General features: G+C 37.7%; 1 protein-coding gene across 1 annotated transcript in view; it reads right to left on the bottom strand.

Annotated features, from left to right (window-relative positions):
• Window positions 1-27,786, bottom strand: part of LOC108537056 (synaptotagmin-like protein 5) — a gene marked incomplete at its 3' end in the record, with an annotated part of 112,022 nt that overhangs the window by 7,388 nt on the left and 76,848 nt on the right. The window contains exons 4-7 of the mRNA XM_017884173.1: window positions 18,040-18,155; window positions 16,507-16,615; window positions 13,506-13,640; window positions 739-880 (exon numbers count right to left, since the gene is read on the bottom strand). Coding sequence (XP_017739662.1) covers window positions 739-880; window positions 13,506-13,640; window positions 16,507-16,615; window positions 18,040-18,155 — 502 coding nt within the window. The remainder of the gene's footprint in view (window positions 1-738; window positions 881-13,505; window positions 13,641-16,506; window positions 16,616-18,039; window positions 18,156-27,786) is intronic.

Here is a 27,786-nt window from a genome sequence, read left to right as displayed (position 1 = left end):
GATGTATAGAAAAGAAAACTATAAAAATTTCTATTTTAAAATTAGATAAAAGTTCTACTTTTCCAGATTTAAAACAGTTTGGAAAATTTGTGCACTCAACCTATGAATATTTTCTCTAAAGAGTAACAGAGAGGATCAAAATCAGAGCCTTCTAAAATGTTTTATATTTATTTAAACCATATAGCAATTTAAACCTCCATCATACAAGTATTACCTTTGAACCTGCTCTTTCCCTTCCCTTTTCCACTTTGGCTTTCCTTCCAGGAGCTAAGATGCAGGAGGTTCAGTCCTGATGAAGCTTCTACCTTTAAAGAGCATAAAGAACATGCTCTGATATATAGAGTTTAAACCTAGCCACGATGCAGTGGTGAGGTTGAATTTCAGAGACTCCGTGTCTGATATGGTTTGGCTCTGTGTCCCTACCCAAATGTCATCTCAAACTGTAATCCCCACAATCTCCACCTATCGAGGGAGGGACCTGGTGGTGGATGATTGAGTCATCGGGGAGGCTTCCCCTGTGCTGTTCTGGTGATAGTGAGTTCTCACGAGATTTGATAGTTTTACAAGTGTTTGACAGACTCCTTCTGCCATGATTGTAAGTTTCCTGAGGCCTCGGCAACCATGCGGAACTGTGAGTCCATTAAACCTCTTTTGTTTATAAATTACCCGATCTCTGGCGGTTCTTTATAGCAGTGTGAGAACGAACTAATACAGTGTTCATCAGGTTTGTATACTTACTCTACTGATGACTGAGGTCACACTTCGTGTGCCTGGGGCTGGAGACCTCTGAGTGACTGGGGTCACACCATTGCTCCGACTGCTCTTTGGGGTCCTAGAACCAGCTTCCTGGTCATTGAGATCTGATGAGCCAGTGCTTCCCCTAAATGAGAAAGCATATTCTGACTTTAACATGGAAGCAGAGCAGCAACCAAATACACAGGCAGAGTAAAGCTGACAAGGAAACTGATAAGAACATGTGAACCACACTGAGTTGACAAGAGTCACACTGGAACTGCTCAGAAACTATCATGTCACCTTCCTCCTCAAAGACCCTGAGGGTATCACCAGGTTTGTCCCCATTTGCCTGACTCCAGGGTCACTGTAATTAAACTTCACCCCATCTTTCAGATTTTGTTTCCTTCTGCTTACCAGCATTCTCTCAGCCAGTTTGGGTTCCTTACCATTTTCTCAACTCGCCATCTTGACTTCCACCTCCTGAGACCTTTGCTTACCTTCTCTCCACCTGTTATGCCCTCTTAACCACTCCGTCTATGCAAATCTTTCTCAGTCTTCAAGGGCAAATGAAGTCCAGCCTTCCCCATTAGGCCTTTCCTGTCAAGCAGAAGCCTTGTCAACCTCTGTTCCACTCAGTTCCTACTGACTTATGGTCTTTGCCTGACTACTGTATTTAGTACTTGACTGCACAATGTCTTGTTTGGCTCCCTAGTGGATCCACATATGAGAGCTTGGGTGTTTCATTAAACTATGAACTCCTTGGGAACAGAGTCTATGCCATAATTATCATGTATCTCCAGCAGCTTTGTAGTGCCTTAGTACAAAGAAGCCACTCAACACATATTTAATCAAAGATTAGAAGTTATATTTCATTTCTCTGTGTTGTTTTAGTGTCTAATTCATGGTGGACATTTAATAAATATGGTACAAAAATAATGACATTTGGTAAATGAGCTTGAATCACTTTCATGTGTGCTAAAACAATTCAATTCAATCCAATAACAATAAATGAAAAAGCAGTTCCTGCCCTTGAGGTGTTCACAATTTTCTTATTAAATGAGCTTCATAACTAAACATAAATTTTGACAAATTGGAGTTTAAGAGAAGTGTTCCCATTTTACTCTTTTTCCTCAGTGGGCACAAAATACACTAAGTGGTAAAACAGAAGTCCTTATGAGTTTTACTCTCTCAGTTACTGTCTCAATAAGTTACAAATGCACATATAATAGTACACATCTTATTGGTAAAGCATACCAGCAGTGGTTAATAGTGATGAGGACTTACAGTTGATCCAATAAGAGGAAAGACTAAATAGAATAAAGGAATATTTTTTAAAAGAATGTTTAAATGTTTAAATGTGCACATATCATTACTAGAAGACAAACCAGGCAGAAGAATAGGCAATGACCATTGGATAGAACTGTCAACCACAACTCCTAAGTGTTTTCAAAGCTGTGCACCAGAGAAGTCACCAAAACCAAATTTGTCCTGGACCACATTACCAGCTACCAGCACCTTCAATAATCATGAATAGCAGTGGCATTTACTTAGTATCTTCTAGGCGTTAGCCATTTTCCATCCCCCAATATCCCTGTAAAATATGTTTTAGAATATTATTTAATATTTTTTAAATGAAGAAATTGAGTCTTGGAGAGGTTAAATAATTATTCAATACATGTATGCATGTACACACACACATGCGTACACACACCGATAAACCACCATGCTATCAGCATAAAAACAGTATTGTCAGTCTACCCAAAGCCTGTGACCATTCTAGTTTCTCATACTGCTTACTCATCATTTCACTAAGAACAAGTCATTACAGCCAGGCAGGTTTTGCATTTATAGAATGAACTATCAAACAGAAGATAATCAAAGGAACAAGGAGCTAGGAGTTAGTTTCTTGGGACTTGATTATGAGAATTCTGAAAATTTTCTATGTTACTAAAGAGTGGTTACTAAAGGGTAGCATTTCTTTTTTACTAAAGAGTCTCTGCAGAAAGGATCTCTGGCTTCCTCTTTGTAGAGATGGCACTATAAGTAAATTATAGTACTATGAACTCAGCTGAGAAGATGTCTAAGACTGTGTCTGTTGATTCTGACAAGAGAGTAAAATTTTGTGATTAAGTAAATTGATACACTTTGGAATTCTAATTTCCTTGGTGATTTTCCTGAACCCTTCTACCTGGAGCATGACATTTCTACATTTGACAACAGTTAGCCACATTTGTACCCTTCCAAGTATTTCCACTCATCTCAGAGGTCCTACTTAGGAGAGGCATAGAGACTCTCCCGTTGATGCTGTACTGTGACCATAGGTTCTCTAGAACAATGTTAACACAAAAATATGTCTCCCTACTGTTTCAGGTAAAATCTTCTTTAAAAAGAAAGAGCAGGGGTGAATCTTGCAGAAATGAGCCAAGAAGTTATGAACCAAAGGGACTCATGTGGGTATTTCTGCCTGTGTGTGTGTGGAAGGTCCTCCCAGAGCCAGGTGGTTTTAAGAAAGGCCTCATCATGGATTAGCCTTGCTGAAACCAAAAGTGCTACTTATGTAGAAGCTCTGGCAGAAGTTGATTAATTGTGGTGGTGACATTCAAGAGGTTATCCTATAACAAAGAAAAAATTCTTGTGATTGTAAGTCAGCTACTGCAAATTATCATTGCCAGCAGCATTATCTCAAAAATGACATAGACTTTCACATTTGTCCCTGACATTTACTGTGAGCTTCTCAAAAAATTTTTTCCAGTTGATTAAACTCGGAAAAGGTTTGGTCTAATAAGGCATATTGTCATAAATATTTGGGTGCCAACTCATTTAGAAGTTATGTAAAATATGACATAAAATACATGAATCTTTGCCACTTAAATTGGAAAAGGATAAAAGCTATGTCAAGTCAAAATTAAAGTTGTGAAGTTTAAAGGTCAACTAAGAAAAAGCAATTTTTTGATTCAGCTATCATGTTACTTAGATTTAAATAAAAAGTATGATAAATCAGTGCCAACAAACCTTCAAGCTAAAATGTGGTTAAGTAAAAACCGGCAAGAAAAAGATACATTTATCTCATTCTAAAAGGCCCAAATGTGGGGATATGTCACTGTCTGGGAGTTTGGATATTNAAAAAGTATGATATCAGTGCCAACAAACCTTCAAGCTAAAATGTGGTTAAGTAAAACCGGCAAGAAAAGATACATTTATCTCATTCTAAAAGGCCCAAATGTGGGGATATGTCACTGTCTGGGAGTTTGGATATTCTGAGTTGCTGAAAGACACATTTTCCAGATTAGGAAAGAGTTTCATTTACTTTACCTTATGTAATATACTTTAAAAGCCTTCTGTTTTGTTCTAATTCCATGGGTAGGGTAAACACATCCAACAGCAATAATTTCAGTATATTCTTACAATGACCCTGTATGGCAGATGCATATGAATGTTTGTTCCAAGCTAGGGAATTCAGGAGTGGCCAGCCCTGAGATTTGTTTCTTACCTATGAAAAACATCTGAGCCCCTGGCCCTTCTCATGGAACACAGGCCATACCAGGGACTGAGGCCCCGAGTTTTGGGTTAAATGAAGGTTTCCAGGTGGACGTTGTTTAGGGGGAAGGTTTTAAGTGAAAATGCTATATAAACTACATTGTTATTTGCAAGCGGTTGTGGTTTTCCTGCCCAGCCCACCACCGCTGGACTTTCCCCTGTGTGTAAGATGCTAATAAAATCATATGTCTCGTTTGCTGGCTCTGAGTTTTTTGAACCTGGCAGCTTCCCTATTGAAGTTAATAGGGGTTCAGCACGGCACCATGTTGCTCAAAAATCTTGATAACAGCTTCCCAGATATATCCATTTCTAGACAGAGGATCCAAGGGTAGGGGGCAGAGATTATAATTTAATGAGTTGCCTTTCTGCTTTACATGAAGGTCTCCTAGGAGTTGTAGCCAGGAAATAATTTCCCAGGATCCAACCTTCCCAGGGTGACTGACAGTGTTGAGCCTGTTCCCATATGGTTAAATGTGTGCTCTCCTAAGGCAGCACGAACCTGAGAGATCCTAAAACTCACTGGGACGATGAGACTAATGTGCAACACAACACAGAGACAATGCACAATATTCTTTCTGAGGTTTATGAGCTTTCCTAACTTCTTATAGTTATTTTGGATCTACAGTGAATATGCGGGAAAGACGGCCAATGGAGACTGCAATTAGAAAGTGAGATGAACCTGCTAACTGGGAAAGAGATAACTAAAAATGAATGTGGCTCAATCTTCTAGTCTTTGGTGATCCCCAAGTGCTGTGTCTTTATTAATAGTCTTATGTGAGATGAGTGGCCCTCATCCTCAGATGCACATTAGAGGAGCTATTAAAACTCCCATGTCCCGACTATACTGAGGCTAGTCACATGGGACTCTCTGGGTATGGGATCTAGGTGCTAGCATGTTTTAAAACTCCCCAGGTGATTCCAATATGTAGCCAAGGCTGAAAACCACTGTGCTAAGCTGTGGATAAAAGTTCATTGATCTCAGACATCTCTCCACCTGCATTGTTCCCTCCCCTTCTACCACTATTTTTTTTTTTTTTAATTCAGCAGTACTGACATGAAAAGAGCTAAGTTGTCCTTGTGGTTCAGACTGTGATACATGGAAGGACACTTTGTCTTAGTGAGTGAATGTGTTGCACTAGGAATCAGCAAACTATGGCCTGTGGACATATTTGGGCCCACCAAATGTTTCTATATAGTCATGTGCTTAGAGTAGTTTTTACATTTTAAATAGTTGAAAAAAATCAAAAGAAGAATAATATTTTGTGACACATGAACATTATATGAAATTCAAATTTCAGAGGGCATAAATAAAATTTGATTGCAATTCAGGCAGCCCATTCATTCATGTATTGTCTATACTTCTTCCATGTTCTGACAGTAAAGTTGAGTAGTTGAGACAGAGATCATATGGCCCACAAAGTCAAAAATATTATCTGTACCTTTACAGAAAAGGTTTGTTGATCTCTGCGTGTATGCCAGTTTGGGGAAAACTCTAAGCATGTTTTCCTCTGCTCTCACAGTACTACAACAATGATCAATCATCACAGCAGACTTCTGTGAACAAAGGTGTGGGGTTTTTCCCCACACACCAAGCAGCAGACACCAGCTGTGTGTCCTCTAATTAAATTCCGACACTATCTATTAAAAGAGAGTGTCAGATCCCACAGGGTGAGGACTCAGTCCCTAAGACTGTCCTCCCCCAGACACCAGTCACAAGTCTGGGCTTTTAGAACTTCTGACCAACTGTCTTCAATTTGGGGTTCCCATGACCCCCTCTTTGTGTTTGATTAGCTGGAGTGGCTCACAGAACTCAGGGAAACACTTACATCGACCAGTTTATTATAAAGGATATTACAAAAGATACAGATAAAGAGGTGCGTAGGGTGAGGTATGGGGATAGGACTACAGAGCTTCCACTCCCTCCCTGTGCGCACCACCCTTCTGGCACCTGCACATTTGTGGCTATCCAGAAGTTCTCTGAACTCTGTCCTCTTGGATTTTTTTACACTTTTTAATTTTTTTTTAATTATACTTTATGGTCTGGTCTAGGGTACTCGTATGGAGGCTTCATTACATAGGCATGATTGACAACTGTGTAAAAATGTGATTGGACAGAAAGTGCATGATCTAAACCCAGCAAGGCCTGTCTGTTCAGGCTTTTCTTGGTTTCTCTGTGTAGCATTCCTTCCTCTAGGTTATGAGGCAGGCTTCTCCGGAATGAGGGTCTTTTGAACCACAATCAGGTTAGAGTCCTGCTTTGGCAGGTGAAAGAAGGACAGTAGAAGGTCCGAGAGATTATGTTTTCTGAGGCCTAAAGTGGCCCAACAGTATAACAAGGACTATGGAAGTTAGGAGGCAGGAACTATAGATGAGAATATATATATATATTAACACCACAGTGCCTATGCACACAGGCGCGCACATACACACACACACACACACACACACACACACACAGATGAGTCTATTTAAAAACAAAACTCTTTGGAGAAGCCAATACACCTAAAAGAAGTAAATTTCAGGTATTGGGTGTTTGTGTGTTAAACTTAGGCCCAAGTGAGCCATCATAGGATCCCTTGAAAACAGAATTAGGGAAGCAGAGAGATGAGAAAGACATGGAAATTCTTCACGCAGCTTCTATAGCTGCAATGTCCCCTGAAGCCACTGGCCTTATATGGCTTACTCACACATATCTTCCTTTTCTTTTTTGGAAAGAGGACAAGAGTAGTATAATGTAGTAGGCACTCAATGATATTGTGCCAGATGAATCCTAGTGTTAATTATATAAATAGCTTTATAATTCAACTTAATAAAACAAAAGCTGCTTTGTTTGGTGGTTTTAAAACGTTTAGTGTTTCCTTAATGGATTGGTTTCCTTTAGGAAAACTCCCTCTAAAACGGAGGAGACAGTTACCATGAGGAAGGGACTCCAGCTGGGTATGAAGAAATAGATCTTAAGTACAGGTGGTACTCTCCATGTGATAATATTTTGTTTTTTAGCATCCCATTAAAATCCTGATCTAATTTCTTATTTCTAAATAATGACCAGAAGCCGTTTTGAGGAGAGAGGCCAGCAGCCATGAAAAGCCTTGGGTCAATTAGAAGTCGGGGCAAGAAGAAAGCCCCGTGTGTCTTTCCCCATAGACACACAAAAAAGGAAGTGCTTAACAGAACTTCACTTTTCAGCAACTAAATGGAACAAATACTTACTCCATACATAGTAGTTCAGAATTGCCAATCGCTTATTCTCAGTAGGATGTTATATTGCATATAAGAAGATAGGTATTAAGGCATCCGAAGACATCTACATCCTGGTCCAAATTACCTCTCCATCTCCTCATCTCTCGTACACCATACTTCAATTTTTATACTCTAGAAACTCTGAACAGTTTCTTTTCAGCACACGCAGTCTGCTTTATGTCTATTTTCCTTTGTACTTTTTATTTCCTCTGCATAGAATGCTCTTCCTATCTTTCTTTACCTGGCCGAGTCCTCCTCATTTCTTAAAAGCTGCTTAGGGATCATCTCAATGAAGCTTACCTGAATCCTTTGGAAGGATAAATGCTTATCTTTAGTTTTCCCATAACACGTAGAACATATTTTTAAAATTGTATTACTATATTGTATTTAAATTATTTATTTAGTCATCCCAGCCTTCCTGCTAAATTGGAAGCTCATAAAAGGGTGGAACAGTATTACTAAGAACTTCCACATTTACCATCTGGCATATATAGTACTACGTCAATAATGTTGGCAGAGCTGTGTGTTGAATTCATTTGTATGAATAGAATGCATAGATGACCAAGTCATATATCTCTGCTCCTCAATGATTTGTAGAAGAAAGGCCATCTACTGTATCTTAGCTACTCTGAGAAAGGTAACATGTCACATAATACATATTTAGATAGCAGTGAGTAAAAGGGCAATTTACTAATTTGGAGGAGGGGAATGTGTTAGATTTAGTTCACAGAAATAGAGCATGCCAAGACAGTGCATCCATGGGAAACAATTGGAGAAACAGAAAAAACAGCAAGGAGGAGGCTTCAGGCTTACAATCATTTGATCACAGTAATTAAGCATAGGTGTGGCTGAATTACTGAGCCTCCATACCTTCTCACATTATTCACATTATAGTGAGGAAAGTCACACGTAATATAAAGCAAACAGAAATCAGGGGCTGAACAATGGTCTGACAAACTGCATCTTTGAAGGAGGTCTGAGAGGAGTTTGGGAGGGAGGTTGTAGCAGACTCTGTCAGTGTCCCTGTCCATTTGCCCCCAGCACTCACCTCTACCCACAGAATCTTGGTTATTGGGAATACCCAGAACTCCCTGCCTGAGTAGTTTTTTGAATCATGGGAGCATGGAGTCCCTGTGAACAGGGCAAGTCGGAAGTGCCAGAGAGTTAGTGCCCTAGAAGCAGCCCTCAATAAATTTTGAACAGCTGCTGTAAAAATACTCCAGATTCCCTACCTCTTGATTGGATAACTCTGATGTATGTTCAGCACTGTTTTCTAGAATTGGCCAGTGAGATGGAGCTCTAGTTGCCCACAATAACAACTGGCTTAATTAATGATACATCCTTTTTGCCTTCTTCCCTTCCCTGGCTCATTTCCCCACTCTCCTATCTCTGTTTCCGTGGACCACATCCTGAACATATTACTTACTCTTGAATCCTTATTTCAGGATTTTCTTCCAAAGGAACCCAAATCAAGTGTATATTGGTGCATATGGTGGGCAAAGGATGAGTTTAGAAAAGGATGGCTTTGAGTTCTAAATAGAAGTTTCTAGCTAAAGTTTTTTTTTTTTTTTTTTTTTTTTTGCAACTTCAGACTGTGTATCTCCCACTGGTATGGTCACAGTATAACAAAATACTCTGGTGAATTCATGTTTCCCCTCCTGTTTTATCATGTGTCAGTTGCTCCCTGGAATTAAAATTCACTTTTCTCGGGCCACCATGGTTTTGCAAATTGCTTTTGGCTGTTAGCATTTGCTACAGCTTGTGGGTTTGATTGTCTACCCCTCGCTACCCCTAAGGAGGGCTGAGCTTACCCAAAGGAGATTAAAATGGAAAAAAAGGAATTAGCAGTGACAAAGGAGGGAAAGGCACAGGAAAGAGGTGAAAGTAATTTTCCTTTGGAGGACAATGCTCACAGCCTTTATCCTGTTGAGTCACCAAATGATCATTATAGAATAAAATGTACATACTTTCAGAGATATGCTGTACATTTGAACATTTTTTAAGCCTGGTAAGGAATGGAGTTTGCTATTAGCATTAGCAACTAGGTATGTAGTGTTTTATCTAATACACAAAACAGACCATTGCTGACTTTGTGGATGTGGTCCTGACTCAGAGTTAAACACTCCCACCTTGCTATATTCAAATTTCTAGTAAGAGGTTGCCACCTAATTGGCACCTTAATTGCAAAGATGTCAATGAAAATTACATTCAGAACAGGAGAATAATTTTATTTCTGATGAAAAAGAAGGTATCATTTAGTGATAGAATGGGTTTAATAAACTCACTTTACCAAAATAATAGATACGAGGAATGGATGATTCTTCAAATTTATGATAATACCAGAAGTGCCATATTTCCTGGACAGAGAGAGAAAGAGAGAGGGGCCGTGCTTGAAATGAAGATGAGAACTAGTTAAGGGCTGGTTTGAATGGTGTGGTCTCTGCTTTTGGTGGATCACAGCCAAAGCAAAGCAGCTTATGAAGCTTCACAGAGACTGACCATCAGTCCCAGACTCCCTGGAGACCAAATGGGAATAACTGGATGAAACTGGTGTGCGTGGGGCAAAGGAGTGGGAGGGCAGAAAGATGAGAACCTAGTTGGCTACGAGACCGAACAAGGTCCCACCATCTGTTCACAGTCCATGTAAATATTGCCATATTCTCCAGTGACATGATAGAAAGGCTACTGAGAAACAACATCATTCTTCCTCCATTTTTACTGAACAAAATACATTTTACGCTCAAAGTTCTACTTTTCCTTTGTTTTTTTAAGATAGCATTGTTGGTATCTCCCTCAGATTCCTTTTATCAGCTATGCATGCTCCTCCCTAGCTCCTGAGTTCTTTTCTACTAATGGATGTCACTTGCCACCTTCAGAGACATTCCCTTTAGCACTGGAGCTGGACGCCAACAAATGCCCTGGAGTTTGTCTCCCCCTCACCCCTACAGAAGAGTAGTCAGATAAAATACAGAACTCGTAGTTAAACTTGAATTTCAGATAAAAAATAATTTTTAAGTACAAGGATGTCCCAAATATTGCATGAAACATACTTATACTAAAAAACAGTTGTTAGTCTCAACTATATATACCTGGGCATCCTGTATCTTCATTTGCTAAGTCTAGAGACTCTATTCAAGGGAGGCCATGGTCAGTGACTGACTGGTATAGGAGTGCAATGGTCCAGCTCCTCAATGTGGAAAAAGCTCAGGGATATAGTTATGCTCTAGAGTCTCCTACAGGATCAGGCTGAGTCCTCAGACCTCACTGGAGCTAGCACTACTGTTTAGCTTCTTCCTCTTCTCTATTCTGTCTCTCCTACTCCCTTCCTGGTTTCTTTTGGAATCACTCGATTAATAATAAATCACTTGCTTATAAATTCTTGCCTAGGCATCTGTTTCTGGGAGAGCATGACTTAAGTTAGAGATCTTGTAATATCATACCACAGTGACAGCTCATCACAAACTTTGTAGGGATTAAAAATCACTACCTTGAATAATATTCTGTTTATTAACTAGAGCTTACATTTATTTTCCTAAAAATATTCTTTGTCTCATGTGTCAAGTCCCTAGCAACTGGTGAACATCCATTTGACAAGCTCTTCTGAGAGGCTGCTAGGGCTTCTTTAATCTATTCATACTTTCCCCTGCTTTGAAACTACTGAAAAGAAATAAAGCCAACTGGACATCTGATAAAACATCATTTACACTGTTATATGATGTGAGCTTTAAAAAGGAATGCCGAAGCCCAGCTGCTCCAGGAAAAGATCAATGATCCATGAAAAAATATGCATTGTAAAGGAGAAAGGGGAATTATTAGCAAGCTGGGTCAGGCAATAGACCAAAGAGACTGGGATCTTACAGTCTCTTTAGATGATGGGAGTTAAGAAAAGATGGGCTACCTCTTGCCTCAATTTTCTAAGGACTCATTTTGAAATAATGGAACTCATCTCACTGTGGCAGTTCATTAATGAGTCATCATTGTGATAAATGCACGTTCAAGGGAAAGGACATTTTGCTATTGATCTCCCGAGCATCTTTAATCACTTTCTTAATGGGAAAACATTGTTCTTAACATGCTTAAGCCAAAGCACTCCTGACTACAATGTTCTGACTATGTGTAAGCCATTTCAGGTATTTACAATTTAAGATAAATTCTACTTAGGGAATTCCTTTCAGTTTACAACAAGAACAAGATGCTCCTGGGTCAATATACCAGTATTTGGTGATGCATGTCCATATGGCTTTATAGTTTTGGTTATTTGTACCTACCAGTAGGTAAGACACAAAAAGTAAACCCAGGCAGACAAATTCCATTACGGTATAAGCACTGATACTGGAGAGCATGCCCCTTATTATTCTTGTTGAGTAACTGTAAGACATATAACTTAAAATAGCACGATCTAATTTTGTTAGGGTGGCAGCCTTTTTTTTCTTTAACAAGGAACGTTGTCTTTCGTCTTTTCGTATATATTGTTTTCCTTAAATGCTAGCCTCAAGTGTTAGCCAAGCTGGCTCATCCATGGAGTCCCAGGAGGCTGAGCAAAAAGAACACCAAATTAGTTGCTTACTGTCTCTAAATAATTTTGACCACTGCTATCTCAGAGTCAGGAGTCCAACTATGAAAAACAAAAATGAGATTTATTTATTATTATTTTTTAGAGACAAGATCTTGCTCAGTCACCCATGCTGGAGTGCAGTGGCATTATCATAGCTCACTGTAACCTCAAACTCCTAGGCTCAAGCAATCTTCCTGCCTTAGCCTTCTAAAGCATTGGGATTATAGACGTAAGCCACTGTGCCCAGCCAAAATGAGATTTTATAGAAAGTTTTGTGGGACACAACATGAAGTTACTCCAAGGGAAGACAAATGAAACTATTTCAAGGATAAAGGCAACCATAGCTTAACAGTTTGTAATCATAAAAGGGAATATATCAGCATTCTTGAAAGTTTGGGAAATACTGAATACAGTACCAATATTTTGATAATGGGTGACGAATGACTTTATGCTTCCTTGTAATTTTTTTTCTGTATAGTTTTCCATAAAGTAACGCTTGCTTAAAGGACTGTTACAGGGACAAAAGAAACAACTATGGAGAGTCACCAAGAAAAAATAACCCAATAGTCAAAATAGTGTCCCCTCTAAGGAAATTTTTTGGTTTGCATTCTAAAATGGATTACAGGGAAGAATGCAATTCTGCTTGGATTCTTCCTAACCTAAGGAGAAAAGAAAAATCTGCCAGTTGTATCATCTGGCTTAGCAGAATTACCCCAGATCCAAGCAAATGAAAGGGAGTTAACAGTTGGACAAACCAGTGAAATATGAGGGTGGATATTTTTTTCTCATTGTTAGTTTTGATAATATACTAATCATGAAAATAGGTCTTGACTATGCTCCAATAGGACACAGAAAATCATGCTTGATATAAAATGACTATGCTCTTGGCTATCCTTTGTGTTTCTCATTATTTTTCTTGACAAGTGATAGATCTGTGGATAAGATGTTCTCACTTGGCTCCACTGACAACCTCCTCCAGTCAGAAGAGGTGGAACTAGAAAGGAAGTGAAATTTATGAAAAAGTCTCTGATGCAACTCAAATGTAAAATTATTAATAATTTTTTAAAAGCTGCAAGGAATGTGTTTGACACTCAGAGATTTCTGTTTTCAGAAGCTTAAATAGAAAAGCTCAAGAATTCAATGAAAATATTTACTTGCCCTGTACATTTCCATTTGAACTGCAGCCCCAAGCGCCAGAACATAAAGTTTCATCCCTGCAGGTGACGTAAGCAATTCCAACAGCTGTAATTCTAGAAGTAGAGCGCGTGCTTTCCATATCAACTAAAACATATCTTCCTGAATTTTCATATTATGTGTTAGGAGTTCTCCAAGTGGTAACATTTCACAGACACCTAAAATCCCCCTATGAATGGGAGTATATCAACCTTATCTTCAGGTTGCTCAATCTGCTTCATTGCTCAATCTGTATGACTCTTACCTGTCTGAACCAGGAGCTGACTTTAAACTCCTAAAATGTTGACCGTCTAAGTCCAAGCTATAGCTCCGCCCACTTTCAGTTTTGGGAGTTATGATTTCTCCTCTGGTTGCTGATCTGAACTTGCTAAGAAGAAATCTGAAATTATATATATGTATTTAAAATTAGATAAGAAAGAAAGCATTTAAAAATATCATTTCAAGAATACAATTTCTAGTACTTTTAATAATAAAGGATTCTTCAATAAAGCAGCCTTAGGGCTGAGAGGATCGGGAGAGTTCCCAGTGCCTCTGCAATATAGTATCAAGGGTGATAATGGAGAAGGTTACACCATTCTCTCAAGACCATACCACTTGTTGGTCGGTCACTACTAAGCAAAAGACTGCCTACTCTGAGAACTCAGCACTGTCACCTGAGAAAGGAGATGCATTCCTTGAGCTGGGTCTGTTTGTAGGAACAGTGAGAATAGAGAGCTTGAACTCACTTTGCTCAGAGAGGGGAACCAGGATGATCCTCTTGGACAAACTGATGTAACTACTTATTAGACTGCAGCTCCATGAGAGCAGTGACTCTGCCTTTCTTGTTCCTTGACAGATTTCCTGAGTCTAGAATGATGCCTGGTACATACTAGAATCCAACCAACTCTTGTGGAACGAGTGACTAAACTCATGTGGTGGAAACCACCTTTATTATCTTCCATGACATTTATTCTTGTGCCTCATGTTGGATAAAATCCGATTAGATTCCCATTTCACTAAATTATTTGGGATTTAAGCAAAAACAGGCTTTTAGGAACTTAAAGTCCTGATCCAGGATACCGTGTGCCCAAAACATGGGTGTTTCCAAATGTACTTTAATAACAAAATCAAAGCTGTATTCCTTTTGTAATCGCATTGGGAGATACACTTCATTTACATTCTACAGTTTTCTAGAGAAAAAACTGGATTCCAAAGGCACTGGCACAATCTTAATAGAATCTGCCATGTTGTCTCTGTTTCAAAGACTCCTGGAATAGTGTCATTGTCAAAGCATCTGAAGCTTCAACCTACTGGAAAATTACATTTTTCTTTGGTGAGAATAACACTTAATATAATGTCAAGGTATGCTGCTCTGAGAACCACCTCATGCATGTCCTCTACTTAAGGTATCTCCTCTGCCTGGAGTCACTCTTCCTCCGTTTTGCGATCCTGAACCCCATTTATCTCCTCCTCAAGTCTCATGTACAATTTGATGTGTTTCTGGATGGCTCCTATACTCAGCTGGCATTTGTTACCTACCCATTTATTTATATGTACTCAGTAATTTATTACCTTAGGATATCTCTGTGGTGAACACCCTCCTCTGCTTTAGAAAGGCTTTTAGGAAGCTCACATTGCCATCTTAAATTTTCCTGCAATTCTTTTATACTTAGTAACTTTCCAGGTGTGTACTTTTTCTCCCCAACTAGCTGTTATATTCCTTGATGACTGAGAACAATCAGAACCTAAGGCTCAACCCAGTGCTATAATGGTTTGAATGATTCAGAATTTGCATAATTGATTGTGCTGGTGAGTTAGTTACTGTCTCCCATCTCCAAGTCCACTATTCTGTGACCTACTCTATGATGCCTGAGCTGGGGTCTGCAACTGACAACTCCTAGAGGCATTTGTGGGCTGTGAGTTACTTATTCCATCAAGCCATTGATTGTTTTTGATGAGTCAGGTGCCATGCTAGATACTGCAACACAGAAGCAAAGAAACCACTGGTCTACCACTAAAGGAGCTTACAATGAAGTGTGTGTATGTGTGTGTGTGTGTTGAGGGGGTGTCAGAGTGCAATATGATTGGTGGTGCAAAGGCACAAAGCATTGTGGGTGACCCAAAGAGTGATAAATGAGCTCAAGATGGTAGGAAGGGTCAATACATAGGATAGAATACATAGGATACTCTAGGCTATCTTTCCAACTCATCTCTGCTCATCAATGAAAACATGGTTTGTCATGAGTGCTTGAGTTAGATGAAATTTAGATTGTATTCCCACTGACAGTCCAAGATTCTAAAAGAACCCTAGACATTTTGTACAGCCAGATAAAGCTTCTAACACTAGCACCGTCTCACTTTGTATTCTACTGAGAGAATGAAACAATGCTGTCTGGAAAGGACCATAAAGTTAGCCAGGCATGGTGGCACACGGCTTGTAGTACCAGCTACTTGGGAGGCCAAGGCAAGAGGATTGCTTGAGCCCAGGAGTTCAAGGCCAGCTCAGGCAACATAATAAGACCCCAACTCAGTAATAATAAAAAAATCAGAAAGGACCATGCAATGACTTGGTGCATATTAGAACTCTCACTACTTCAGTCACAAAAACTGGCCAATAGCTGCCTGAGAAACAAAAACTGAAAAGTGCAGTTTCCTTTTGGTCCTTATAGCCTATATTTTGGGATCCCCTTTTCTACCTTGAAAGAACCTTCTTGCTCCCTTATGTACCTCCCATTCCTATTCTCAGTACTTGACATCTATATTCTGTATTCATTTACTGAACTAAGTTACTGTGATGGCCAAATGTGACTTTTTTTCTTAAGGAAGCCTGAATTTTAAATAGGGAATATGATGCTTTAAGCTCAGTTAATAAATCTTTATTTTGGATAAAATTATATATCAGCACACAGGTTGGAGGGGACAAGTATTGGCATTGTACAATAGAAACTGTTGTCACCTCTTTATAGACTGGCCCTGGCATGAAACTTTCTACCTATAAGTAATGTGAACCATATAGTGCAAGACCGGATATGTCAAATGAAAGGAAAACTCTTCTGTGCTTAGGTCAGACAGGACTTATATTTACTTGTTGAAAAGTATTTAAACTGCATTTCCTGAGGAGAATGATAAGAAAGTGTTACTTTGTTTGAGTCTCTGACCTCCTCTGGGTCACTGAAGTGACATCAAACTTGAAAAATTAAGGAGTCTTCATTTCAGAGGCGTCTGGAATAAAGATCAAAAATTCCCTCAGAAAGACCATGTCTTACCCCTTTCTCTTGGGTCCATCATGGCTGGCCTTCTTCCCAGCAACAGGTGAAGTGTCTGACTTTTCTGCATCCTGGCAGGTTTGCTCTTGGCTCTGTACTTCTTCAGCTCCTCATTAACAATCAGAAGAGAAATTTACATACAAAATAGCCAGAAATGAGAGCAAATTTATATTCTGCTTTCACTTTCCCAGATTAGCTCAAGGCAAGGAAGTCTATAATAATTGGCAATGCCATTCCCATCCCAAGTTTTTCTGTCACACGGTTATTTCTAATTTGTTGAGTGTTCTAGAGTTAACTGAAGACAAAGATCCTGGACTCATCTGTGGGAGGTTTACTGAGATAACCTTTCTAGGGATGACTGCATCAGCCTTCTGCTGATACTTTTAGAGCAGGGGAACATGGTCTCCTAAGATCTCCAGATCCCTGGAGACTGAGTTCTAGCATGAAGTTATAGAAATGATGTCCTAATTTCTGGGCATATAAGCCACACTTCCTGGGAGGGTGGGCATCTGTGCAGTACATTGTGACTTTAGGAACTGCCTACATTCTGGAAGGTACTGAAGTTTGAGTGGAAGAAGAGGCCATGGCTGACTGCCTAATTCTAACTGTACTCCACACTATCTCTCTGTAACAGTATCTTCTCTGTGTGACCCATGTGCAAAAGCCTTTCCTTGCTAGTGCCACACCCAGAAGTAACACTGGAATCAGTTCCAAGCCTCCTTGCCATATGTGCCAGACTTAAATACAAGGGCACTTGTCTCCTCTGTGTGAAAGATGAGATAAGCCTAGAAACAGTCCGAAAGATGTTTGTTCTGCTTTTACTACACCACATATGAGAAACACGCTCCCAATCACAAGGTTTACTCCATCTTTAACTGAATTGTAGTTTGAATGCACTAAAAAGCACTGTCAAGGTAGAGTGTCATTTTCATTTGAAGCCAGTATTCATTCAGTAAGACTATGCATTTCAAGCCATTTAGCATCTCTGGCTCCTTCCCACCAAATGCCATTGACTCACCAGTCATTGTGACAACCAGAAATGTCCCCCTTGCCTTTCCAAATGCTCCCATTTTGAGGGAGGGAGACAAGGTACACATTATCAATCCTTGGTTGAGAACCACTGGATTTAAAAGTAACATTTAAAAGAAATCGGAAATAAATATTGTTGAAAATCAAGGATTATTTTCACAATGTGAATCACTTAATTCATCTGTTTTATGTTACTTTCTTAAGTGTTCAGTAAAACATTGGATGTGGATTCAGAAAGAGAACTGTCTATGATGGAGACAAATGGTTTCTTTGAAAATCTTGGTGGGTGAGATATATGGAAAATCACTGTGAATTTTGTTTTCTACTGACTTCCTCTTGTCTTATATGAATTACGTGTTTAGATTTCATGCTACCAAGTTGTGAAATGACCTAAGGGATTCAGGAAACTCATTTGTGCTGATTAACTGCATAACATAGAGAAGTTATTTAGTTAGCCAAATGAAGATGAAAATAGTTGTGAAACCACATATTTGCTTTAATTACCTGGACTTCTTCTTAAAATGGACTGTCGGACAACATCAGTGCCGAGAACATTGACTTGCTTGAAACGTTTTGCCTTTTCTTCAAAAAACCACTCACCAGTTATAATCTTTAGCTGCCTACTCAAGGGAAAAGGGAAGAGCATTGAAATTCAATTATTTAGCCACATAATTAACTCTCAAAAATCCCTAATAAACTGAAAACAGCTAATTATTTACAAAGTTTATCTCAATCTCTGGAGTATTTTATGGTGATAATAATAGCCAGTATTAATTGAATATTTACTATCTGCTAGGTACTTGCTAATTGCAGTTCATACTTCATATATTTTTATCCACATAGCAACCTTATGTATACACTATTGTCCTAATTTTATAGATGAGGAAATGGGGACTTAGAGCAATAAAATAATGTGCCTCATATCACACAGTTGGTAAGTAGTAGAGCCAGGATCCCATCCTAGTAAGTCTGACCTGGGGCTCAAGTTCTTAACCACTGCGTTAGTGGATAAATTATCTTCAATGCAAACAATAGAGATCAAGGTTCTGAATGAAAAAGAGGTCATGATCAGATTCTGTTTTGGAAAGATTCTTTGATATAACATGTACAGTGGGTTGGACTGATGAGAGAGTAGGATAAAGAGACAGATTGGCCATTGTAATAGTCCAGGGGACAGATGATGGCACCCATGCTAGGGCAATGGTAAGACTAAGAGAGGAGTAATAAGTTCAAATTGTAAGTGATGGAATTGCTTGCCTGGATTTGGTAATAAATTCAGTGTTAAGGATGGGAAAGAAGGATCCTTGAAGAGCCACACCCATCTTTTAAGCCCTACCTGCAATGGCTACATGAAATCACCCCCATCTTCCCTCCTGAAATGCTTATAATCCTCTTCTTTGTCTGTACTTCTCCCACTACTTATAGCATCCTTCAGTATTATTTCTATCCTCTCATGTCTACTGGGTTGTAAATGCTCTGAGAACTGATTTCTGTCTGCTTCATCTTTTTTTTCCATAGTACCTACAAGAAAGTATTTCACAGACTATAATCTCAATTAATGTTTTTCAAATGAATGGCTGACTATTCTCCCATAATTTTAACACATTACCCTTCTTTTCATATCCTCATAGTTCTCATTATTATCAGTGAAATGAGGGCAGGGACCTTGGCTGTGTTGTTCACCACTTCTAGGAGCGGTAACTGGCACTCAGGAAATACTTGTGGAATGAATTAGAATACCTGGAATTCAACCTATAGTAGTTATGCTGCTATAAAAGTCATTTTCAGGCATATCACAATGATTTTAACAGCTGTAGAAGTCATTCGGTAGACTAAACATATTTCTAATTAAAAATTAAGAAACGGCTTTAGCTGATTAGGTGAGCATTACTGTCCCAAAACCTCTATGGGGCATGTTCTGAAAATAGTAAATAGGACTATATAACTAGGGTAAAGGATTTGTGGAGAATTCTATTGAAAAGTGGAGTTAAAAGGTAGGATTTGGGGCCAAATCTTTGAATGCTGAGGTAAAGAACTGGAGTGCCATTCTAGCAGTTTTTCTAAAGTTCAGATTGAATCACATAATCTCTGGATAAATATATGAAGAGAGAAACCAGAGGTAGGCAGGCAAATTAGAAAGTTAAACAATTAAGAGGATAGAAAATGATGAAGATGCAAATCAGGGTATCATGGAGGTGAGGAGTAAAGGGAAAGACACAGACATTTGGACCACTGAGAATGAGAATCAGCAAGAATTGGTGACATGTCTGATATGGTGGCTGAGGAAAAGCAACTGAGAGTCAAATAGACATTTCAAGTCCCAGAGTATTATACCCATTTGATTCAGCAACTTATTGGACTTGAAAATCAATAGCTGGATCCCAAATAGAAAAGTCACTTCAGAAAAATATGTCAACCTTGTTCCCCACAGCAATTATCCTGAAATCTGCTTCGGAATCTATGAGGCAAAGGTAAATTCTATATGAAACACCATTCCACTACTGGGAAAAGTGAAAATGTTAACCTTGGAGAAAGGTATTCATTGAAAGGTCAGACCATAGTTTGTCTATCATAGATTTACTCCCAAGTGGCTATATTACCTATTGAGAAGCCCAGACTATTGGATAAGCTCCATAACAGTAACTATATAAAATATGCTTACGGAATATGTTCAAATCTAAGATATAACCTACCAAAACCAAAAGCTTGAATAGGTTAAGTTATTTCTGGATACATTTCAAATGATCTATATTCTTATGTATCAAAATGTTGGAAATCCAGGTGACAATTGTGGTATTCTAAATTCGAAAGATGTCTCCTGTTTCTTGGCTATTCAGTCAAACACTAATCCAGGTGCTGATATGATCAGACATTACAGATGGAATTAGGTTACTAATTAGCTGACCTTAAATCGTGAGATTATCCTAGATTATCCATATGTTATGTGAGTATATTGTGTGAGGCTGAGGGTTGGGGTATGAACCATCCCGTCACCTGGGTACTGAACATAGCATCCAATGGGTAGTTTTTCAACCCTTGCCCCCACCACCAGGAGTCTGCAGTGTCTATTGTTGCCATCTTTATCTCCATATGTACCCAGTGGTTAGCTCCTACTTATAAGTGAGGACATGCAGTATTTGGTTTTCTATTAATTAATTTCTCTGCATTAATTCGCTTAGGATAATGGCCTCCTTTCATTATGTTTTATGGCTGCATAGTATTCCATGTTGTATATGTATCACAATTTCTTGAGCCAATCTGCTGGTGATGGGCACCTAGGTTAAGTCTATGTCTTCGCTTTTGTGAATAGTGTAGCTGTGAATATATAAGTACATGTGTTTTTTTTGTAGAATGACTTTTTTTCTCCTGTGGGTATATACCCAGTAATGGGATTGCTGGGTTGAATGGTGTAATAGTTTTGTTTTAGTTCTTTGAGAAATCTCCAAACTGTTTTCCACAGTGGCTGAACAAATTTACATTCCCACCAGCAATGTATAAGCATTTTCTTTTCTCCACAATCTCACCAGCATCCGTAATTTTTTGACTTTTTAATAATAACCATCTGACTCGTGTGAGATGGTATTTCACTGTGCTTTTGATTTACATTTCTCTGATGATTAGTGATGAACTTTTTTTTCATATGCTTGTTGGCTCCTTGTATATCTTTTTTTGAGATGGGTCTGTTCATGTCCTTTGCCTACTTTTTAATAGCATTATTTGCTTTTTGCTTGTTAACTTTATTACAGATTATGGATATTAAACATTTGTTGGATGCATAGCTTCCAAATAGTTTCTCCCATTCTGTGGGTTATCTGTTTGCTCTGTTAGTTTCTTTTGTGGTGTAAAAGCTTTTAGATTAATTAGGTCTCATTTATCAATTTTGTTTTATTGTAATTACTTTTGAGGAATTAGTAATAAATTATTTGCCAAGGCCAATATTCAAAATGGTATTTCCTAGGTTTTCTTCTAGGATTTGTATAGTTTGAGGCCTTACACTTAAATATTTAATCCATCTTGAGTTAATTTTGTATATAGTGAAAATAGTGGTCTAGTTTCATTCTTCTTCATGTGGCTAGCCAGTTATTCCAGCACCATTTGTTAAATAAGGAGTCTTGTATTCATTGATCATATAAATAAAGTTTTATTGAAAGATATCCATGCTCAATTGTTTATATGCTGTCTTTGGCTGCTTTTGTGCTACAACTGCAAAGCTGAGTAGTTGCAGCTGTAGCCCACATAGCTCTCAAAGCCTAAGCTATTTACTCTCTGGTGTTTTATTTAAAAAAAAAGAAGAGTTTTTAACTTCTGCAGGAGGCAAAGAGTACACAAAAAGAAATAAGAACAAGGGGAATACTATAGTTCAGTGACTAAAAATCGCTAAATAGTGGCATGCCAAGACCTTAGATCTTTTTTTTTTTTTTTTGATAGTTCTTTGGATGGGAGATGGAGTAGATAGCATACTGACAGCAGTTTCTTGTGTGACAGAAGAAAGTGGACACATCCAGTCTATTCTCTCCAGGAAATAGGCCTCCATATCACTTTTACCACGTATGCTTAGAGCTGCCAACACCTAACACAAATAAGATCTTCCCAGAATTGTTAGTCATTACCTCTTGCTACCCTTGGAGAATACTAACTGTAAATCTTGTATTTGTTCAACTCAGATAATGTACTTGAGTCATTTGTCATTTCAGAGAAAATATCAGAACAGATTGTTGGGATTATGCCTTTGTCACACTCTCAGGTGTCAGGTCTTGTCAGGAGGCAGACAGAAGTCTTGGTAGAACAAAAAACTAATAGTGAGTGCATATCAGTCACCAAGTAATAGGCTAGTCACTTTATATATGGTATCTCTAATTCTCACCATAAGCCATGAAGTATCTATTACTATCACCAATTTACAGACAAGGAAACTAAAGCTCACATAGTTATAAAGGTATTATGTCTGAGACAGGATTTGTATTGAAATCCCATATGCTTTACATTTGGGAAAATTGTCTGAAGAGAACTCACACTTGTCAGCTATAACAAGGCTTTGAGGAAGGGTGAAAACCTATAGAGTCCAAGAATAACAAACATAGCATTTCATATGATTGGTTGTGATTGTGGGGGAGGGGTGTGTGTGTGCATGCATGTTTGTGTGTTGAGGGTAGAGTGGTAAGAATACAGAAGGGGTAAAAGACAAAAGAAAATAAAAATGCCAACTACTATAAAATTTATATCCCTGTCTGTCACATCAATCTAGTATTCGAAAAACACAAGACTTGTCATAGACTTTATGCACTCTAAGTCATACTCTGAAGAATGAGCTTGCTTAAAATTATGGTGGGCTATACTTACTTGTGAATAATGATTACTGACAGTTCAGGATTTGCTAGGTCCTGGTTTTCTTTAACATTAAACCTCTGGGACTTTTCAAACCTTCACTTGGAAGCTTACATGAATGTAAAGTCAAATTAAATTATTTATAGTTTTACAGGGGAAAATAGGTAATCTTATCTTAAAAAAGAATAGTGACCAGAAGATTCATTTTGCTCCTTTATTTTCTATTAACTACTGGAGATATCTGCAATAAGATATGCTTATTAGACATGCTGAGATAAGATACTAGTTCCCTTCTCTTATTCATAAGGAAACTAATTCAAATTATTTATACATTTATTAATTACACAGCGATTTTTTTTTTGAGACAGAGTCTCACTCTGTCACCCAGGCTGGAGTGCAGTGGCATACTCGCAGCTCACTGCAACCTCTACCTCCCAGGTTCAAGAGATTCTCCTGCCTCAGCCTCCCGAGTAGCTAGGACTACAGGCATGCACCATCACACCCGGCTTAATTTTTTGCATTTTTAATAGAGATGGGGTTTCGCCATGTTGGCCAGGCTGGTCTCAAACTCCTGACCTCAAGTGATCCACCCACCTCGGCCTCCCAAAGTGTTAGGATAACAGGCGTGAGCCACTGCGCCCGGCCTACACAGCAAATATTTATTTCATTTCTACTATGTGTCAGGCCCTGGGCTAAGGCTAAGAATATGGAGGTGAAGAAGACAAACAAGGACCTTGGCCATACAAAGATGCTGGTGTACATTTATTCCTTTCTTCCTTTCCAATCAGGAAAAGTGAAAAGAAATCCCTAGACACATTATGGTGAAACTATAGAGCACTACAGACAAAGGGAACATCTTAAAAGTAGCTAGGAAGGCAAAAGGAAACCTACAAAAGAATCACAATTAGCATGACAGTTGATTTTTAATAGCAATGATAAAATCCAGAAACCAATGATATATCTTCAAAGTGCTGGGAGAAAATACTATCAATCTAGAATTGCATATCCACAGAAATCACTGTTCACGAATGAGGATGAAATAAAGAAATTTTCAACAAAATGAAAACAGACAATTTATCACCAATAGATTCTCACTAAAGGAACTTTTAACTATATTTCAGGAGGAGGTAAAATAGATCTGAGGTATAAAAAGAAATGGTGAACAATGAAATTGATAAAATATATAAAAATCTAAACAAACATTGATTTATAAAGAAAAATGAGATTACATAAATTGTTGGATTATACAATGAGAGATGTCTAAAACAAAGGACAAAATCATGTATCAGCCAGGAAGATGGTATTTAGAGTTTAAGAACACTAAGCTTCTTTCAGCTATTGATTTGCAAAGTTAAATATAAATGTTATAATTTCCAGGGTAACCACTGAAAATGAAAAAAGCATATAATACGAATACCAGTAGAAAGAATAACATGGAATGAGAAAATACACTTTAATGAATCTACAGATAAAATAAATAAATGCAAATATTTTAGGAATCACAATGATAATAGAAATAAAAGTAAATATTGCAGTGATCAGTGAGTACAGACTAAACTCTATAATTTAAGAAACAATATTATGAGATTAAATGTTAAAATTACATATAGTATATATATCATGCATATGTATATATAGCACATATATAATGTATATAGCATATAAATATAGCAAATATTAAAATACATATAACATATACTATACTTTAAAATAACATATATGCCACATAAAAAAGACTCACCTTAAACATATGGACACAGAAAGGTTTAAAGTCAAATGCTGGAAAACATGTATGCAGCTATTAACCAAAAGAAATTTGATGTAGTTGTATTAATAACAGAAAAAATAGACTTCAAAGCAAAACATATTTAGAGATGAAGGGAAGCATAAAGGATAACTCCAAATTAATAAGGAAAAGACCAGCACCTAAAATAAAGTTGTTCAATACACATAAATACTCATATCACAGAAAAGAACCAGAAAAGCTAATAAATATATGAAAAGATGCTCAACCTCATACTTAAGCAGTAAAATGCAAATTGAAACTACAGGGAGATATTCCTTTATATCTATCAGTTTGAAAACAATAAAAAATTTTCATGAAGCCAAGTGTTGGTAAGATCAGGAAGTAAAGGAAACACTTATACAATGCTAGTGGGGTTTTAACTGGTACAACCACTATAGAAAATAATTTAACATCATCTTGTCAAGCTGAAAATGCTGACACTGTTTGGTGTGCAATTTCATTCCTAGATGCACACCCTGCAATCTTCTCAAGCACTTTTGGCACAGGTCGCAGTAAGAGATACATTTTATGTCACAATTCAGAAAATAAATACACACACGTATAAGTATATATACACACACACATACGTATGTATATATATACTGACGTTTTCTACTCCACTTTCTTTTAATGCTAGTTACTACCCACCAATGGGTCATGATCCACAGATTTAAAATCCCACCACTTGTTTTAATGCTGGTTACTACCTACCAATAGGTCATGATCCACAGACTTAAAATCCCACCACTGAGTGTACATACTCATACATGTTTGTCAGGCCATATGTATAAGAATGTCATGGCAGCATTTTTTGGTAAAATTACAAACTGAAACAATCTAAATGTCTATTCACCAGAAAATAGATGCATTAGGGGAATGTAACAACAGTATAGATGAACATAATGTTATTCACATGAATATGGATGAATTTTACAAAATGTTGCTGAGATAAAACATCACAAAAGAATACAGGTAGTATGATTTCCGTTTCCATAACACTCAAAATGCAAAACTGGAAAATATATTACTTAGAGACACATCTAAATGCAGTAAAACCATAAAATAAAGCAAGGGAATGAAAATGCAAAACAAGATGTTCTAATTCTTAGACTGGGTAACGAATACACAGGGGCTATTTTATTATTGTTTAAACCATAGGTATTATAGAGTATCTTGGATATGTACTGTATTTTAGATTTAAAATCTTTCTAGTTTATATAGATATTAAGGTACCATACTCATAGTGAACACCTCATTCTATACAAGCGTGGAGGCACTTGTATATAATTGATAGGTGATGCAAAATAGCATGTCAAGGGACTCAAAATAGCTTCTTACCATTCAAAAAATCTTTGGGTAAATGTGGGACTACTCCAATATGAATCTTTCCCTTATAGCTGCACTATGAAAATTTGCTAAATTAGAGGTGATTTTGAAATGACCTATGTGGCAATTACCAATACTCACTCATCAGGCCAAAGATGACCAGATGTTTGGCCCACCTATGGACAAACAAGTTGAGACTTTTGCCCATAGTAATGAAAAATAAATGAATAAATAAACCCCACATACCATGAGGAATCATGGAGAGTCTCAGTAAGAGGGCACTTGAAAGGATTTACTATAGGATTTGGGTTTATGTTAGTAATTTTCAGGAGAGTTCGATGGAGCAGGGATTTTCTCTGGATTAAGAGATGTCAGAGAGTGGGGACAATTCTATCATTGGTATCTCAATAAATTTTATTTAGAAGGATGGCAGACTAATGCTAGGTTAAAGCTCTAATTGGTAAGAAAGTAGGTTATTCACATTAGTCAAGAAATGGGAATGTTTGGTAATTTGCGTTTTCAACAGTCACCTTGTTTTCATCTATGCTTAGATAAGATTATAAAGTGTTCTTGTTTTGTTTACTTTATTATGGTTGTAGAATGATCTTGTGGGATTCTGGTACCCTGAGACTGCTTGATGTCCAACAGGATAACAGTATGGCCTACTTGTAAGTGCAAGACCAGCTCTTAACATCAAGGGACTATGTTTGTCAGTGTGAGCCCAGTTTCCAGATGTCAGGGGCTGTATTTCTCTTTCTTATAACAAAGGTGTATACATTCTCTTCTGCACTCTGTGTCTGTTCCACCCATCAGTACTATCTTTTTTGAAATTTATTTTACTGATAAACACTCAATATTTTTCTTCTATTTCAGTTATGTTTTATCCATTGCAGTAATCATTACCAATTAATCAAAAATAAAAATATCAGGATCTTCCTAATTTAAAAGGACAAAGATTCTCACAAGGACATATAGCAGTGTAATATGTTGCAATATAGCATGAACATAAGATCAGCCCATCAATGTCATATTAGAAGTATTTCATGTTTTGGCCAGACACAGTGGCTCATGCCTGTAATACCAGCACTTTGGAAGACTGAGGCGGGTGGATCACTTGAGGTCAGGAATTTGAGACCAGCCTGGCCAACTCAGTGAAACCCCATCTCTACTAAAAATACAACAAAATTAGCCGGGTGTGGTGGCGCATGCCTGTAGTCCCAGCCACTTGGGAGGCTGAGGCAGGAGAATCACTTGAACCCGGGAGGCAGAGGCTGTAGTGAGTCGAGATCACACCACTNAGACAATTTATCACCAATAGATTCTCACTAAAGGAACTTTTAACTATATTTCAGGAGGAGGTAAAATAGATCTGAGGTATAAAAAGAAATGGTGAACAATGAAATTGATAAAATATATAAAAATCTAAACAAACATTGATTTATAAAGAAAAATGAGATTACATAAATTGTTGGATTATACAATGAGAGATGTCTAAAACAAAGGACAAAAATCATGTATCAGCCAGGAAGATGGTATTTAGAGTTTAAGAACACTAAGCTTCTTTCAGCTATTGATTTGCAAAGTTAAATATAAATGTTATAATTTCCAGGGTAACCACTGAAAATGAAAAAAGCATATAATACGAATACCAGTAGAAAGAATAACATGGAATGAGAAAAATACACTTTAATGAATCTACAGATAAAATAAATAAATGCAAATATTTTAGGAATCACAATGATAATAGAAATAAAAGTAAATATTGCAGTGATCAGTGAGTACAGACTAAACTCTATAATTTAAGAAACAATATT

Source organism: Rhinopithecus bieti, unplaced genomic scaffold, assembly GCF_001698545.2.
Source record: "Rhinopithecus bieti isolate Rb0 unplaced genomic scaffold, ASM169854v2 scaffold_14914, whole genome shotgun sequence".
Taxonomy (NCBI): Eukaryota; Metazoa; Chordata; class Mammalia; order Primates; family Cercopithecidae; genus Rhinopithecus; species Rhinopithecus bieti.
This window is presented reverse-complemented; position numbering and strand designations above follow the sequence as displayed.